Source organism: Apium graveolens, chromosome 7 (genome assembly GCF_009905375.1).
Source record: "Apium graveolens cultivar Ventura chromosome 7, ASM990537v1, whole genome shotgun sequence".
NCBI lineage: Eukaryota > Viridiplantae > Streptophyta > Magnoliopsida > Apiales > Apiaceae > Apium > Apium graveolens.
In genome coordinates this window covers 12,988,513-13,007,246 of record NC_133653.1, presented here as the reverse complement: position 1 = coordinate 13,007,246, position 18,734 = coordinate 12,988,513, and the positions used below count along the sequence as shown (strand labels likewise).

At 36.9% G+C, this 18,734-nt stretch overlaps 3 protein-coding genes across 3 annotated transcripts; 2 read left to right on the top strand and 1 right to left on the bottom strand.

The window, feature by feature from the left end:
• The first annotated feature begins 609 nt into the window (after nucleotides 1-609).
• Nucleotides 610-4,373, top strand: LOC141672452 (protein ACCELERATED CELL DEATH 6-like). The gene is made up of 3 exons (XM_074479057.1): nucleotides 610-1,329; nucleotides 1,799-2,337; nucleotides 2,464-4,373. Exons 1-3 carry the CDS (start codon nucleotides 639-641, stop codon nucleotides 3,130-3,132), a joined length of 1,899 nt encoding a protein of 632 aa, XP_074335158.1. The 5' UTR covers nucleotides 610-638; the 3' UTR covers nucleotides 3,133-4,373.
• Nucleotides 4,374-8,137: 3,764 nt separating this feature from the next.
• Nucleotides 8,138-9,148, bottom strand: LOC141673281 (uncharacterized). The gene has a single exon (XM_074480016.1). The coding sequence runs from the start codon at nucleotides 9,146-9,148 to the stop codon at nucleotides 8,138-8,140; it is 1,011 nt and encodes a 336-aa protein (XP_074336117.1).
• A 3,950-nt stretch (nucleotides 9,149-13,098) lies between these two features.
• On the top strand, nucleotides 13,099-15,635 carry LOC141673278 (protein ACCELERATED CELL DEATH 6-like). Its single transcript, XM_074480012.1, has 3 exons — nucleotides 13,099-13,770; nucleotides 14,334-14,866; nucleotides 15,039-15,635. Exons 1-3 carry the CDS (start codon nucleotides 13,167-13,169, stop codon nucleotides 15,633-15,635), a joined length of 1,734 nt encoding a protein of 577 aa, XP_074336113.1. The 5' UTR covers nucleotides 13,099-13,166.
• The last annotated feature ends 3,099 nt before the right edge of the window (nucleotides 15,636-18,734 follow it).

Genomic DNA, 18,734 nt, shown 5'->3' with positions numbered 1-18,734 from the left:
ACAAAAATTCGAAATATGATCGGTTCGACTCGAGTTCGGCTCGATAAAAAATAAATAATATATGATAAATATTAAATATTAAATATTTACATAAAAATATATTTATAATAAAAAATTAAAAATAATAGAGGCTCGATAAGGCTCGCGAACCTTACGAGCCGAATAATTTAAAGCTCAAACTCGGCTCGGTTAAAAATTCGAAAAGCTCTAACTCAAGCTTGACTCGATTATTTTCAAAATAAATTCGAATTTTTTATAAGTCGAGCTCGAGTAGCTACGAACAATTTGGCTCATTTACGCCAAATTTTTCCCTATATTTTGGAGCAGTATGACCGGTATCATTTGAAGCTTATTTGACATGTAATAAATGGGTCCAGAAAACAAGGAGCTCCTAGTTGTAAATGGGCCAAGGCCTTGACATCGGTCATCCTTGCACAGAGTTGGCATGAACACGTAATGTCCACGGAACATATACGTGGCAGCATGCATGTAATCGTTTGTTACTTTTTAGGACCCATGCATTGCTCTTGCTTGTCTTCTGGAAGTAATTGTTAGGGTTTAACAACCACTGTCATCTACATAAATGCACCTTGCTTGTGTGCATCTAGATTGAAGAGATCGAGCCAGTCTATAAATTAATGTACAGTAATTGTTCTTCCTCGCCTTGCCTTGCATTATTATTGGAGATCATATACGTAGAAGTTATAATTCTCATATACACAATGAATGATATGGATAGTAACTTGTGTTTAGCTCTCCTTGATGACAGCATTGATGTTTTTAAGGGTATGAACTGGCTTGAAGTCCGTGGTCAGTTGACACCTACAGATCATTCAGTGCTTCATCTTGCATCCCAATATGGGAGTATAAGATGTGTGGACGACATTCTTTGTGATGCTCATGAATCACCACTATTACAAATCAACTCAAGAGGTGAGACTGCTCTTCACCTAGCAGCCAGACTAGGACACTACGGTGTCGTTGAAGCGCTCATTATTAAGGCCAAGTCTTCATGGGATCCAGATCTCGAAAGTACATCATCTACGGTCCTCCAAAATCTGATTAGAGCAAGTGATCAGGAATTAGAAACTGCCTTGCACACGGCAGTTCGATACAATCATGAGAAAGTGGTTGAATTATTAGTGAAAGAAGATTCAAGTTATTCATATGCTGGGAACAAGTATGGCGAAACTCCACTTTACTTGGCTGTGGTTAGGCGTCACGAGGGTGTAACGAAACTACTTCTTGACAATTGTGAATCACCAACTTATGGTGGTCCTGATGGACGAACGGCTTTGCATGCTGCAGCAATGGATGAGGGCGGCCGAGGTACGTACACGTTTTCTATTTACATGCTAAAGTTGGATCTTTGTTCATTTGTGTTTGATGCTAATTACTTACCGAATCACTCTCAACTACTTCGTAGGGTTAAATATTAAATATTAAGTAGATGAATCACTGCATCCAAAAAAGTCACTCTTTACAAATTTAATTTAAAGTGATTATTAATTAAATTAATTTGATCATTTCGATTAAATAAAAAATTGAAGTTAACGGAATACTTTAATTCATTCAATTATCAACTTTAAGTGAATGATCAAATTAAGTTAATTGATGATCACTTTGAGTCAAATTTGGAATGACTAACTTAGTTGAGTTTTTTTTGACACAATCAGTCACCTAATTGATATTTAACCCCGGCTTCATATTTTCATTTTGATGAATGAAAGTATTTTCATTTAGTTAATATATACATCTGTGTTATACTAACTATGATATTCTTCATGAGAAACATCAGAATGCGCTGCACTTCTGCTGGAAAAGAACAAAGACATCATAAGTGTTGCGGATAATAATGGGTGGACGGCATTTCACTATATGGCAAATAACAATATGTTTTTATGGCTTGAATATCTACTGAGTGTAGATAGATCTGTGGCGTATCAAGTGGATAAAAAATATAAAAGAACAGCTCTTCATGTAGCTGCATACAGAGGACACTACTTGGTGTTGAGGATACTTTTAACGAATTTGCCAGATGCTTGGGATCATGTAGATGTAAATGGCCAAAATATATTTCATATCGCCTTGATGCAAAACAAAAAGGACGTGATCAAATTCATTTTGTCAGAAACAATTCGAAAATTTGATATCAAGAATACCCTTTTCATTCAAAGAGACAGCCAAGGAAATACCCCTCTTCACCTTATTGCCAAATATAAATTTTTCATTCCCGAATTGCAGCATTGGGATGCTGATTGGGATGTAGTAAACAGCTCAAATTTGACCCCACCGGAAGTGTTTTACCAAGAGCATAAGGCTACCCTAATCGACGAGGTACGTAAGTTACATATAACGTAACCATAACTTGTATTAAATTCAGAAGAGTGCTACATAGTGCTACATATACCTAAAGTAATCCTAAAAATGTTCCCAAATAACACATGTCATCGTTTTAATCAGGGGCTGGTTGGAGCAACACTAAACAGAGGCCTCGTTAATTTCCACTGGAACATATGGATATCTAATGTAAGGCCAGAAAGAGATGATCCAGTAGAAGAATCTCCTAGAGAAGAGGTCACGAGATACAGACAAATGGCGAACACCCACATGATAGTGACTGCACTCATAACCACAGTAGCCTTGACAGCAGGATTCGCCATGCCAGGTGGTTTTGACGGCAACCAAGGACCCTTACAAGGCTCCCCTGTTCTTTCACAAAAGACTGCATTCAAGACCTTTCTGGTAGCAGATACAGTTGCCCTCCTATTTTCGATATCCTCATTGTTTCTCTACTTCTTGACATCATTCAAACTTAAGACGGGAGTAATTTTTAAGTTTCTCATCAGCGCTATAGTGCTTAATGTTGTTTCAATTGCAGCAATGATGCTGGCTTTCATTGCAGGGACTTCTGCTGTGCTATCGCACTCATCAGGTCTCTCTATAACTGTTACAATCATCTCTTCTTTATTCCTTATCCTTCTCAGTTCCTTTTGCATTATACCTTTAAAGAGAATGTCGAGGAGAATAATGTGGAGAATGATATCTGTCCTACCTGAGCGGCTACACCCGTGGTTTGTAGATAATCTGCCTGGCCCTTATGCGGAATATAAACAACTTTGGGATGTGTAGTGCATAATACCCAGATTTGGGATGTGATGACCAGAACAATCGAAAAAGGATACCTCTAAAAAGGTCTGTTTTGTTGCTCTCAGATAATCTGTTTGCTCAGTTGTACGAGAAAGAAATAGTCTCCTTGCAGCCTGTTACCAGGTTCATCAGTCTTTTTGCGCAGCAAATGGCCTGTCAGATTTAAATACTTTTTTCATGTCATACGGTTCTGTTACCTATTTGTGCCACCAAAATTTCAGAATGGCAGGGTAGCCTCATTGCTGAAGGGCGCCTTGGCCTTTTGCTGGTAATGTTGGATTGTCTCACCTAGCACATGCGATGAATTTACTCATTGCAAGTGTGCTTTAACGGCTCTAATAGCTCTACCATGTTAAGTTCAAACTTTTCACTTCAAGTGTTTCCATTAAGTATACTCTAGCGTGTTTAAAGTTTTAGTGACTACAAATGCTTGCAGGTGATTTATAATTAAATTATGAATATGTTGTCAAAGACAACCAAAGAATTTAATACCTTGTCCAAAAACACATAGATAGACACATGTATGATGATAAAATTGATGTGCTTAAAGGGATGGACTGGTTTGAAGTCCGCGATCAACTCACACCTTCAAATAATACGGTGCTCCATGTTGCATGTCGATACGGGAGCATAAAATGTGTGGAAGAGATTCTAGGTGTCCAGGAATCACTACAATTACAGACCAACTCAAGAAATGACACTGCTCTTCACGTAGCTGCAAGACATGGGCACTGTGTTTCGGTTGCAGCACTCGTTAAAAAGGCCAAGTCTATGGTTCCACAACCTAGTGATCTCGAAAACATATCAGCTACGGTCCTCCAAAATTTGATTAGAGCACCCAACATGGAACACGAAACTGCCTTGCACGTTGCAGTTTCACACAATTAAAAGAAAGTGGTTGAATTTTTGGTAAAAGAAGATCCAAGTTATTCATATCCTCGGAATAAGTTTAATGAAACTCCACTTTACTTTACATGGCTGCAGTTAGGTGTTACGAGGGTTTAACCAAACTAATTCTTGACAATTGTGAATCGCCAACTTATGGTGGTCCCGATGGACGAACAGCTTTGCATGCTACACTAATGAATAAGCAAGGATCCGGTACGTACAGCACGCGCATATTACAATATACATCTCACAATTCCTCAGCACTTGTTATTACAGTCATTCTGCTTTAGTGTTGATCATTATTCATTTTTATTTCTCTTTAATGTTGCGTTGCAATGGAATTTTTGTACTCGTATTCTAATTCAGATAAAATGATGTTTCTCATGACATGCACACAAGCTTATGTCCGTTAACTTTTGTTTTTTCCAGGATAGAAAAAAGTACTAATAGGCAATTTTGAAACTTGAATTTAATTTCTTTTACTTGTTTGGCAAAGTTATTTGCTGTGACTGAGCTTGTATGTACCTCTGTCTGTTTCACTAATTATGAATCTGTTAACGATGCATGAAACTACTATTAGAAGAGAACAATATTATGAATCTGTTTACGATGATATGTCAGGATGCATGAAACTCCTATTGGAAAAGAATATTAGAGCTACTTTTGCAGATGTGAGTATGAATAACAAGAAATTGAGAAACACAAAGGTTTATGCACGTTCAACTACTGTTGTGTTTTATTGATACGAGAGACTATTACATATATAGGAAAATTGGCAAATCACGTCTGGTGTGATGCCTACAAAATAGGAAATCAAATCACAAAAGTCCTATAGATATTCAACTACTATTTTATTCTCCTGCAATCACTCCATAACTAAGAATAATCAGACACCCTGGCCAAATAACAATTAAAGGCAATCAGATATCTACAGGAAGGAAAGTGAATAAGTTTAGATTAACCATCCCAACATTATCCCCTGTAATCTAAACTTGTTTGTTCAGGCTCTTAACACCAAGTAGCTTCCTGATAGCTTCAAATTTTGAAATTGTAAGTGCCTTGGTCATGATATCTGCTTTCTGATTTTCAGAACACACATACTTGATACTTATTTCACCTTTCTCTACGCATTCACGAATGAAATGATAACGGATGTCGATGTGCTTACTACGTCCGTGAAATACCGGATTTTTGGTAAGATCAATGGCCGATTTGTTGTCTATAAATAGCACCACTGGACCATCATACTTCCCAGATATTTGTTTCAGCAAATTTCTTAGCCAAATTGCTTGGCAAGCCGCAGCAGTGGCAACCATGAACTCTGCCTCACATGACGACAGAGCAACGCACTTTTGTTTCTGTGAAACCCAGGTTATAAGATTCTCATTAAGATAGAAAACCATTCCTCCAGTACTTTTACGATCGTCCAAATTTCCGGCCAGGTCACTGTCTGAGTATCCTGATAACAGAGAATTTTCACCATTCTTCGAGTAGACTAATCCAAAGTTGATTGTCCCCTTTATATATCTGAGTATTCGTTTTGCAGCGTTTAGGTGTAAAAATGTGGGTCTTTCCATATATCTGCTCACAATTCTAACCGAAAATGCAATATATGGGCGAGTGTGTACCAGATATCTCAGCCCCCCAACCAAACTTTTGAACAGGGTTGAGTCAACTTGCTTTCCATCTTCATCTTTACTGAGAGTTTCCTTTGGGTCCATAGGAAATCTTGTGGGGTTACAATCTGACATCCCATCCTTTTCAAGAATTTTCCTTGCATATCCCATTTGTTTAAGCTCTATACAATCTGTTCCTTGTTCTACTTCGATTCCAAGGTAGTACGAAAGTTTACCTAGATCACTCATTTGAAACTTGCTGTTCATCTTTCGTTTGAAATCTTCTATGCCTGCAAGATTTGTGCCTGTTATCAGTATGTCGTCAACGTACACGTCAATGATTATTACTTCATTGTTCTCACATTTTATAAACACAGCTTGCTCGTATGGACATTTTTTAAAGCCAAATTCTTCGAGACATTTGTTGAGCTTGGCGTTCCAAGCACGCGATGCTTGTTTTAAACCATACAAGGCCTTGAGTAACTTATAAACTTTATGCTCCTGGCCTGCTTTAACAAAACCCTCTGGTTGAGTAACATATACCTCTTCAAGAATTTCTCCGTTCAAGAAAGCTGTTTTGACATCGAGATGGTGAACTTGCCATCCGTTCATGGCTGAAAGAGCTAGTAACAGTCTAACAGTCTCGAGACTAGTGACTGGAGCAAACACTTCTTCAAAGTCAATTCTCTGTCGTTGTACATAACCTTTTGCCACAATAAGCGCCTTATATTTTATAATTTCTCCGGTTGGCCCTTTCTTGATCTTGTATATCCACTTCAAGCCAACAGCTTTATGTCCTGGAGGTAAAGTTGTCAGGGTCCAAGTTTTATTCTCCTCGATGGCTTGCATTTCCTTTTCAATGGCCTTCCTCCAATTGTTTTCCTTAACAGCCTGAGAGTAGTTTGATGTTCCTCAATGCCCATTAAATATAACTCGTCATCCTCGAGTTTAATTTGTTCAGTGTTGTTGTAGATATCACTTAGTCTCCTGTACTTGTGAAATTCACTGCTCGAATCTGAATCTGAATTCTGGTTCTCAGATGTTGAACCTGTCGAGTAGGGGGACTCCAGGTCCTGGTCTGTATCACTACTTACATTGGAAACGCTTGGTGTAACAGGTTCATGTTCCACAACAGCCTCATTCTCTTGTTGTGCAAATTGTTGTAATACTGAGAAAGTCTGCAGTTGTTCCCCTTGTGGTTCTGTATCAGAGTTCCATGACGAGGGTTTCGATTCCTCAAACACTACATCTCTGCTAACGTGTATCATTTCTGTATCTGGATCATATAATCTGAAGGCTTTTGTACCGGGTTCTTTGCCTAAGTACACCATGCTTTTACTCCTATCATCAAGTTTTGAAACATGGCCCTTTAAGATCTTTGCGTGTGTTGTGCAACCAAATACACGAATGTGACCTACATGAGGCTTTTCTCCAGACCATGCCTCGTGGGGTGTAACTCCTGAAAGTGCTTATGTTGGTAGCCTGTTGAGAAGGTATGTAGCATGACGAACAGCTTCGCCCCAGAATGTTAATGGTAGTTCCATTTGCTTCAGAAGACTACGTGCCATTTCAACAATAGTGCGATTACGTCTTTCTACTACCCCGTTTTGTTGAGGGGAGTAGGGAGCCGTGAAATGCCGCATAATTCCAGCGTCTTCACAATAAGTCTGAAATGCTTTAGAATTGAACTCTCCACCTCTGTCAGTTCTGAGTACTTTAATCCTTTTTTCCGGGCCATTTTCAACCTGCATATGAAATTTTTTAAAAGCATCGAGAGCCTCATCTTTGCTTTTCAATAGATAGGTCCACATCATTCTACTAAAATCATCCACCAGTAGAAAAAAATATTTATTACCACCAGTTATAGTTGGAGATATCGGTCCGCATAGGTCACCATGCACAAGATCAAATGTTCGTTTTGCACTGTAGACAGTGTGAGACGGAAAAGGTCTTCGTGTTTGCTTAGACATCAAACAATCGGTGCAGACTTCCTTGGGTGGAACGATTTGTGGCATACCCCTCACCATCTGAGTCTTGGACATAAGAGACATGGCCTTGAAGTTGATATGGCCAAATCGAGAGTGCCACAACCAAGAAGGATTGTCGTATTTTGATAACATACAGCTTTGTTTGTTACTTTCAATAAGAATTTTGTACAATCTATTCATCGATTTTTTTACCTTCATAAGCAATTTTCCTTGACTTTCATATACCCACAAATAATCTCCGTTAAGTATGACCCTGTAACCATTTTCTACAAGTTGTCCAAGGCTAATAATGTTATTACATAGATTAGGGATGTAATATACCTCGCTTAAGATTCGTTCACCGCCATCCTTGCAATTCAACACAATCGAGCCTTTCCCTTTTATTTGCACTGTTGATCCATCTCCGAATTTTACCAGACCAGTCACACATTCGTTTAGTTCCTTGAATTTGGTTCTTTGTCCCGTCATGTGGTTACTTGCCCCGTTATCTAGATACTATACATTTGATTCAGTGTAGTTTTCTGCTTTGTTTTTATTCAGCTTTGGTACTATTTTTTCTTCATTCAGGAGCATTGCTTGTTCCTCCTTTTCTAATAAGAGTAAGGCTGGTTCGTCATCCTGTATTTTGGTAAAGTTAACTTCTTCCTTCAGTTCTTTATCTCTGCGCGGTTTTCTGCACTCCGTGGCATAGTGTCCATACCCACTACAATTGAAGCATCTGACTCTTGTTCTATCACGTCCACCACGTCCACCATTGTCTCTAGCACGATTATCACTTCGAAATCTTTGGCTTGAATCAGTGTTTCCCCTGTTACTTCGTCTCATCCACTCTTCTCTGGTAAGTAATAACTTTCCTTTTTCCTTGTCCTTTCTTAGCCATTCCTCTTCAGTTAATAATAGTTGGCCTATATTGGATTCAGATTGTCCACACAGTCTTTCCTCATGTATCTTAAGTGAACCCATGGTTTCTTCGATTGTCATCTTCTCTAGATCTCCAAATTGTTCAATAGTCGAAACAATTTGTAGAAACTTAGATGGTACTGCTCGGAGAAGCTTTTTAACCACATAACTTTCAACGATCTCCTCACCTAATGCTCTGATGTTAGTTATCAGGCTGTTCATTTTCATACAAAAATCATCGAGTGACTCATTTTCTTTCATGTTTAAGGCTTCGAACTCGGTTTTCAGTGTCTGGATCTTGGCTGTCCTCACTCGCTCTGCACCTTGGTACAGAATTTTTATGCCTTCCCATGCTTCCTTTGCGGTCTTTTTCTCTGCAAGGGACAACAACGTCTCCTCGGGTATGGCCTGGTAGATTGTTGTTAACGCCATTTTGTCCTGTCTATCCTCGACACTGGCTTTGGGATCTTTAGGCTCTATTGCCTCCCACACACCATAAACTTGCATGTAAACACGCATCTTCATCGCCCAAGCAGTGTAATTACATTTTGTCAACATAGGGTAATTCAGTGTAACTATTCCTTCTTTGCCTTTATCAGTCGCCATTCTTGGCATATACTTTGGCATCCACAGATTGACCAGGCTCTGATACCAGATTATTAGAGCTACTTCTGCAGATGTGAGTATGAATAACAAGAAACTGAGAAACACAAAGGTTTATGCACGTTCAACTACTGCTGTGTTTTATTGATATGAGAGACTATTACATATATAGGAAAATTGGCAAATCACGTCTGGTGTGATGCCTACAAAATAGGAAATCAAATCACAAAAGTCCTATAGATATTCAATTACTATTTTATTCTCCTGCAATCATTCCATAACTAAGAATAATCAGACACCCTGGCCAAGCAACAATTAAAGGCAATCAGATATCTACAGGAAGGAAAGTGAATAAGTTTAGATTAACCATCCCAACAAAGAACATTGATCTGATTAAGACAGCAGATGATAACCGGTGGACGGCATTCCACTACGCGGCACATAACAATCTTTACGAGTCGGTTGAATTTCTAATGAATTTAGATACATCTGCGGTGTATCTAGCTGATAAAAAACACAAGAGAACGGCTATTCATGTAGCAGCATATAAAGGACACATGAGGACACATGATGGTGTTGGAAGTACTTTTAAAATATATGCTAGATGCTTGGGAGAGTGCAGATAGACATGGTCAGAATATATTGCATATCAGTGTGATGCAAAATCATAAGTCCGTCACTGAATTCATTTTGTCAAATGATCAGAGCGGTCTTGCTAGTCACAGGGACAGTGACAGAAATACGCCTCTTCACCTAATTGGCAAGTTTGGATTTATTTTCCTTTCCTCCAGTGTATTGATAAATGGAACGCTGATTGGAATGCAGCAAACAATACAAATTTCACTCCTATAGATATGCTTTGGCAAAAACAGACAGGAATCCAAAGCGAGGAGGTACGTTTTGCTAGTCTAGATGAGCTAACTCATAAATCATAATCTTCCTTATATATCAGTCATATGCCATTAGCACTCACATTGTAAGTAGTAGTAAACTGTGTAGTAATAAAACTTAAAAATATAATTATCCCTAAGTTTATGAATCGTCCAGGCGCTGGTTGGAGTAACAGTGGATAGAATTGGCGTTCGAGACCATTGGAACCAATGGATTGAAGATAAAGCACGAGAAGAAGAAGTTGAACGTCTATCTCTGGCCACGCTAGAAAGTCAACTTCCTTCCGAGAGTAGGCTTAAAATTGCTAGAAGAGTGGTCAATGCTAATATGACAGTGGCTGCACTCATTACCACGGTATCCTTGACAGCAGGATTTGCGTGCCAGGTGGTTTTGACGGCAATCCAGGACCCAACCAAGGTTCCGCGGTACTTGTAAGAAAGAGCTCCTTTAAGATATTTATGGTAGCCGATGCATATGCCCTCATTTTGTCACTTGTTTCACTGGTTTTCTTCTTCTTGATATAATTCAATATTACTGAAGGGTTATTACTTTTCACGCTCACTGTTGCAATGACGTTCAACTTTGTTTCGATTATGGCAATGGTAGTGGCTTTCATGGCAGGGACTTCTGCTGTACTACCTCACTCATCTTATGTTACTATTCGTTTTTGTATGATTGCTCTTATAATCTCTCCCCTTGCCATTTTTGTAAGCTTTAGATTTTTTCCAAATTTGTATAGGTACATCAATAAGTGGCACGTGATTGCTGCAAATCACAATATTTAAATTTTACTTTACATTTTGCTATGTAACAAACTTTCAAGTATGTAGAAAAGTCTCTCTGTTTGAAGTAAAATGTTTGTACATATTACAGCTATTGCCCTTCCTCGTGTTAAGAATATTACTTGTAGCGATCTTTTTCCCACCCTCTGTCACAAGGAGATTTTAGTTTAGATCAAAAGTGATAATGCAAATATGCCAAAAGGCGTACTATACGAGCCAATAATGGCAGAGTAGCTTCACTGGTGAAGTTCCCTTTTGCTAATAATGTTGGATTGTCTCACCTGGAGGATGCGCAAAGATGAGTCTACACATGCCAGGTCCGCTGTAACTGCTCTGTTAGCTCTACAAAGGTTAACTTCAGTTTCTAGACTTTAAGTGTTTTTGATAAGTATACTCGGGGCATGTTTAGGATTTTTAGTGACTACAAGTGCTGGCAGATGATTAAGAACTGTATTATGTTATAAATGAAAGTATTATTTTTCTAACATGAATGATGAATTTCGATGATGATGATGATGACTATATACCTAGAAATTGTACTCTCAACTTGCTTGTACTGAGGAGTATTAACAATTTGTTAAGATTTAACTAGTGCTCTTGCTGCATATAGTTGAAAGAAAGACAACTGTGATTTCGGTGACAATTGAAGTATAATGTTGTTAAGTAAGTTGACTAATTACTGCTTAGCTACGCAGATAACATGTAAATTAACTTCAACTTTACATAAATAATTCGATCCACTGATTACTGGTTAGGTATACCGTTTACGCTGTCACGATCATTGTTACTTTACGTATTTGCATCTTGTCAGCTTGTTTATGTCACTGTGTCTGTTTACCAAGAGCCTGCAAGAGCGTCTCCTGCAACATCTGTGCTCAAACTCTTAACCTAAAGTGCTATATGATATTCACTTGAGTGATAATTTTGAAATTTAATCCCTTTACAAATATATGTCACTTTCTTCCAATTTTCAGTAATTATTATATTTTCTTTGATAATTAATCACACACGCACGCCTAAGAGTTAAACTCGTGATCTCCCGCAAGGGGAACACGTACTCAACCACTGCATCAATATTTTGTTGGCTTCTGTAAGTATTATAATTTGTTAATGCATGTCCTATTTTCACCAGTATAATTTACTTGACTAATAACTAAGGTGGTGTTCAGTACCGTTTGGTTGCTGCAGCAATTTGCTCTCTAGAGTAGGGATGACAATCGGGTCGGGTCGGATCGGATCGGGTATTGCAGAATTCATATCCAAACCCGAAAATTTTATCCATACCCGAACTCGAAAATACCCGAAAATGAATACCCGAACCCGATCCATCGGATTTCGGATCGGATTCGGGTATACCCGAAACCCGAAATTTTTTAAATTGGATATTCATACCCGAACCCGAATCCGAAATCTGAAAATTTGTATAATTATTGATATTGCAAGTGATTGGTATCGAACACAAGATTTATAGAGAAAGAGTTTTAACGTGTCATCTTCAACCACTACACCACATCATTAATTGTGTTATTTTATGTATAGCTAATATATAAAAAATCAACTCAATTGATACCCAATTTTTTAGATTTATTACTAAAAGATATTTTGTTAACCTTATAAATATTTTCACCCGTATAAATGATTGAATAATCATATTTAATTAAACTTTATAATTAATTAATTTTTAACATAAATATAAAAATATATGTTCTAAAAATCATATAATAATATGTATAATGTATATTATTAATATATATTATAATATTATAATATTATAATGTGTAATATATAAAATTCTAATATTATGTATATATATATATAATAATTCGGGTTTTTTTCCGGATTTCGGGTTCGGATTGGGTTCGGATAGAGTTTCGCATTTCGGATCGGGTTTCAGATCGGTATACCTAATATCCAAATCCAAATCCAAATCCAAAAATTTTTGGGTTTAAAAATTAAATCCATATCCAAATCCAAATCTAAAAAATCGGGTTCGGTAAATCCAAAATTTCGGGTTTCGGATCGGGTATCCGTCGGATCGGATTATTTTGCCATCCCTACTCTAGAGAACTGTTTAGATCTGGGAGTAAATTTTTAAATACAATTATTACTAACATCTTATTAAACATAAGTTGACTTCACACCTGATCATGTGAAAGAGTTGAAATCAATCAATCATAATGTTACTAATAGACATTTAATATACTAATTAATTTTTAAAGACCAATTGATCAAGTGTTGCTAATTAGTTAGGTATAAGCACCGGTCATTTACATATTTGCAAGTATTCTTCCTTGCATCCTTCTGCAATTTTGGTGATCATATACAAAATCATATAAACAACAAATCATATGGATTGTGACTTGTACTTAGCTCTCGGTGAAGACGACGTTAATGTCCTCAAGGGGAAGGACTGGCTTCTGGTACGTAATCAACTGACACCTGCAAATAATACAGTGCTTCATCTTGCATGCCAACTCAAGAGTGTGAAGTGCGTGAAAGAGATTTTACAACGTGCAGATGAATCACTACTATTGCAGATGAACTCAAGAGGTGAGACTGCTCTTCACCTAGCAGCAAGACAGGGTAACTGCGCTGTGGTTGAAGCAGTCACTAATAAGGCCAAGTCTACGGTTCCGCGGCCTAATAATCCAGAGAACAGAGCATCTACAGTCCTACAAAATCTGATTAGAGCTACCAACTTGGAACTTGAAACTGCCTTGCACGTGGCAGTTCGATACAATAACGAGAACGTGGTTAAGCTATTAGTAAAGGAAGATCCAAGTTATGCATATCCTCAGAATAAGTATAGGGAAACTCCACTCTACCTTGCTGCAGTTAGGTGTTACGCTGGTGTGACCAAAGTAATTCTCGACAATTGTGAATCGCCAACGTTTGGAGGTCCTGATGGAAGAACGGCTTTGCATGCTGCACTAATGAGTGCCGACGGATATGGTACGGATTAATTTTAAAATTGTTATGTTATTATTAATCCGGTAGAGATTAAAATTTCAAATTAGTATTTATAGAGAATTGAACCTCGTAATCCCTACGAAACAGAGATCGATAGAAAAATATTAGTATGAAATATTAAATTGATACCTGTAAAAAATTGAATATGATAATTATGCCTACTAAATAAATGCTATTAAATTATTTAGTTAAAAGGAATCAAATTTATACACTCAGTAGTTGTTTTACTTGTTATAAAAATCTTGGTGATATGCTTTCTCTTACAGCAGTTTGGCCAAAAACACTTTCAAGAAAAACCGCTTTTAAACTTTATCAAACATTTGTTTTAGCTCTTTTTCATCGAAAAGGGCAATAATAATGCTAAACACGACCTTAAATTGTTGAGTGGTAATGAAATTAAAGTAGGCACAAGTTAGTTGAGTGAACTTTCTACTTACAGAACTAACTATTTCTTTAAATGTGAATTTTACTTTCTTTTGGCCATGTTCCTGGCTGGCTTGCATACATGACTTCTGTCTTAACAATTATGTTGGTCATGATGTCAGAATGCATGAGACTTCTATTAGAAAAGAATGAAGATCTTCCAAAGGTAGCAGATAATAATGGATGGACGGCATTTCACTTTGCAGCACATAATAATCTGTGGGCTTCAATTAAAGATCTAGTGAATGCAGATAAACCTGTGGCATATTATGCAGATAAAAAATATAAGAGAACAGCTATTCACATAGCGTCATATAAGGGACACACGGTTGTGTTAAGTGAACTTCTAAAATATTTGCCAGATGCTTGGGAGAGTGTGGATGGGAATAGTCAAAACATATTGCATATTGCGGTGAAACAAAAGCAAAAGATAGTAATCAGTTTCATTCTGTCAAAAGATATGAAGACCACTCTTTTCTCTCAAAGGGACATTGATGGAAGTACGCCTCTTCACCTTATTGCCAAGTTAGGATATTATACTGAAGAACTCCAGAATGCAGGTAACTGGAATGCTGACTGGGATATGGTGAACGACACAAATTTCACTCCTAAAGATATGTTTCATGAAAAACAGACTGGTTCTCTAATCGATCAGGTACGTGAGTGTTGAGACAACAATTATCATTAATATATCAATATATCTAATACATTCTTTTGATGTCTATAGATTTTAAATTATACACTAATTATGTAATGAGTAGTGCTAGGTATCCCGAATTAATGCACTTTGTGTCTCATGCACATACCTTGATTGAACAATCTCACAGGCGCTTGTTGGAATAACGCTTGATAGAACCCAGGTTCAACACACCTGGGACTATTGGATTAAAGGCGAACTGCCAGTGCCAGAGCCAGAGCCCGACACTGAAGACAAAGATTATGATGAAGAAAGAAAAAAAGAGTTGAAAGAAATGGTGAACACTCATATGATAGTGGCTGCACTCATAACCACAGTAGCCTTGACAGCAGGATTCGCCATGCCAGGTGGTTTTGATGGAAATGAAGGACCCAACCAAGGTTCCGCAATTCTTTTAAGGAAGCCGGCCTTTAAGACATTTATGGTAGCCGATACCATTGCCCTTCTATTCTCAATTTGTTCATTGTTTTTCTACTTCTTAGCACCATTGAATGATAGGACGGGGGTAATAGAAGACCTGGTCTATACTTCTGTAATTCTCAATGTGGTGTCGATTATAGCAGTAATGGTGGCTTTCATTGCAGGGACTTCTGCTGTGCTTTCTCACTCATTAGGTCTTACCATTAGTGTTTGCGTCATCTCTTCTTTATTCATTCTCCTTGTCTTTTATGTATGCTTTAAATTTTTTGTGGACTTCTCCAAGGACGAATCTGATTCTGATGTGTAGGTTATTATTAATTCACGAGAGGTCCTAAAAAAATAAATATGACCGATTTAATTTGTGCGAAAACAAATTTGACTGCTGTTAGTCAAAATTTAGCCTTGTCCAGTTATAAATAAATGGTTGACCCTTATTTTCTTCTTGCAGTGTTTGCTATTTAACGAAATTACTTAAAACGCAAAAAGTCTCTTTGTTCAAAGTGTACTCAGTGCATGTTTAAGATTTTTTGTGACTACAGATGCCAGTAGTTAATTAAGAATTATATTATGTTGTGAATGACACTATTATTTTTGTTACATGAATCATGAATTTTGATGATGACCATATTTACCTACAAATTGTACATTCAACTTGCTCGGACTGATGAGTATGATCATGGAACACAAGAAGTGGTGAAATGAATTTGAAGTTATTTATGAACAGGCTTCCTTGACATATCTTCTTGATTTTGAGCATCTACTTTGCACACTTTCGTTTATGCTCATATCTGGTACTGAAGGTGCCCGGTGACTGCAATACCAGGAAGTTTTTTCAAAATTACTGTAAGTTCAAGAATTTTATATTGGAGAACGTTGCATTGCATCCACCTGCATTTCATGGATTTCATTTATTTTAGGGTTAAATGGAGTATTGGTCATTCAATTGACTGAAAACTTGCATTCGCTTATCCCACTCAAAAAACTTTTATTCACATCATTTTACTCCTAAAATTTTCATTCAGATCACTCGCCGTTACATTCCGTTCCTCCCGTGGGTTTCGAACCTGTGACCAAGAGGATAGTTATCATCTGTTTAACCAACTAAGCTAACCCTTGCACGCTGCATTTTTAAATTTAAATTATAACCAGTATAAGAACATCATCATTTATATTTTCTCTAATCTATCTTCCCTAAATCTGTTTAGAGCTAGTCGAAATGTCAAAAAATTATCTTATTTTGCTTTCCAATTTAACTTTAAGAAAGTTATACAAAAATACTTATAATATAGTGTCGAGTCATTCCCTAAATTTGAAGAAACCCTAACTATTCCCTCATGAATATTTTTACCTACATCTCAATTTTTTCATTCATTAATTAAAAATTTAGCTCTTAATTGATCTTGGTTGAACAAATAAGCAAACATATTTTAAGAGAGAAAATAGGGGTTGTCGGAAACCTCCTCATTTAGTTTTCTTTTGAGTTTTTTAATGGACGAAATGGTCAGTAACCTGAACGAAAATTTCTTCAGTTTAATGAATAAATTACAAATTTTGAGCCAGTTGAGTGACCAAAATACTGTTTCATGTGATTGTACATGCCACTGTGAATTTTTTTAAGCAAGTCACTGAACCATGCCACTGTAAATAAAATGACGTGGCTGAAATTTTTTTGAGTTGAATGACCCAACTGCAATTTTTTGGTCACTTGAGTGACCAAAATGCCATTTAACCCATTTATTTTATCAGAGAATAGGACTACATATCTGCTCCGCACTGTAATACTTGGTAGTCATGGTTATAGTTTGGAAAACTTACACTTACAGTCTCAGATTCAAGTAGTATTCAGTGTGAGGGCTTCTAATTAGCAGAATATGTTATCCTAAGTTTAACTGTACTTCTCAACTCTGCTTCAATTCCCTCGTAGGTCTCTAGCTACTTCTTGTGATTTTTATATTAAGTTTTCTACGGAGTATGTGAAAAGTGACCATGACCACCTGGGAAGCCTAGAGCGACAAGAAACATTGCATTGTGTGCTGATGAGAATAAGGAGAATGTTCTAGATCAATCAGACAGGAATAACAATGTGGTGGGTGAAGAGATCAAATGTTGCATTCACTATTTTTGACAAAGTGGCATGAAAAACAATCCCTCTTGACTTTTGATAGAGATGTAGGACCAAATCAAAAGGAAAAGACACCAGAAAGATGGGGCAATGTGAAGTCTCATTTATTAAAAAATTTATACTTTGGTACTATTGTGTTCCATCAAAAGAGTATTTTCTTTATTGATAAAAAAATATATATATTCAATAAATTAAAATATCAAAGTAGTCATCCAGTCATTATCTCTCACAAGAACCGACAAGTTCCAAAATACGAAAAATATCAATTTTTAAAAATAAATAAAGAATTAGCCAACAGGAAACTTTATTCAACTGGTTTAATATTAATGTGTACATGAACAGACTTGAGATATCTAATATCTTCACTTCTTGTCCATCTCAAATCACACTGCACAAAGTCCCCTCTTAAACTTACTAAAACATCTAAAAAGTTCAATGCAATATATTTTAGTCTAGTGTGAAAGGGATGCATGTCAGGCATGAATTACCCAAATTTGCAAACTGTTTATCTGCAATTGAATCCGATAGTGATGTTATACAAAAACATAGACATAACTTGTATCTCCAAATCAACAAGATGGACAAAACCTGGAATCTAACAGAAACAAATTTAGTAATCTTTTATTTTGTGAAATCAACCAAGTGACCCCCATAAAAAGCTCTCAAATCTCAAGTATATCAGAATCCGCAAGGCTGCTCATACCCCAAAGGTCGAAAATTTGAACCTCAATGTAGACAAATATGTGCTTGAGTATCTAAATTTCTTATAAACAATATTAGTATCCACATTCAGTCAGTAATGTCTCAGAATAGAGATTAAACAGCTAATAACACACATGACATAAATTTAAAATCAATAAATAAAATGATGTTCATTAAAATGATAAAAATACATATAATTCCTAATACTATTTCGATAAGTCAGTTGTTAATTTAAGTATAGGAACTAAGGTAAAATCTGTGTATGCATTCTAGTGCAAAATAAAGTCCTACATGATGTAAAACAGCAACAACAAAAACCAAAGTATAAGTTACGGGGTACAGAATGTAGCAACAGGTATTCAAGACAAAAAGGAAGTGCCAGCATGGTTATGGTGCAAAAGATTATGAGCAATCGAATCCCTTGCCTTGATTGCACTTCCCGATCTCAAGCCAATCTCCGGAACCATCTCGTCATCAACAAGCTCATATATCAACTCTGGATCCATCTCCTCATTTCTCATCTCACAAATATTGTGCAAAACACAACATGCACCGAGCACCACAGGCAAGTCCTGAAGTTTC

Excerpts from the sequence above, each read along its gene's own strand:
- LOC141672452 (XM_074479057.1), top strand. The coding sequence starts at position 639 with ATGTACAGTAATTGTTCTTCCTCGCCTTGCCTTGCATTATTATTGGAG. Across the intron at positions 1,330-1,798 it reads AATGGATGAGGGCGGCCGAG|AATGCGCTGCACTTCTGCTG; the intron begins GTACGTACACGT and ends GAGAAACATCAG. Across the intron at positions 2,338-2,463 it reads AGGCTACCCTAATCGACGAG|GGGCTGGTTGGAGCAACACT; the intron begins GTACGTAAGTTA and ends CGTTTTAATCAG.
- LOC141673281 (XM_074480016.1), bottom strand. The coding sequence starts at position 9,148 with ATGGCGACTGATAAAGGCAAAGAAGGAATAGTTACACTGAATTACCCT.
- LOC141673278 (XM_074480012.1), top strand. The coding sequence starts at position 13,167 with ATGGATTGTGACTTGTACTTAGCTCTCGGTGAAGACGACGTTAATGTC. Across the intron at positions 13,771-14,333 it reads AATGAGTGCCGACGGATATG|AATGCATGAGACTTCTATTA; the intron begins GTACGGATTAAT and ends TCATGATGTCAG. Across the intron at positions 14,867-15,038 it reads CTGGTTCTCTAATCGATCAG|GCGCTTGTTGGAATAACGCT; the intron begins GTACGTGAGTGT and ends ACAATCTCACAG.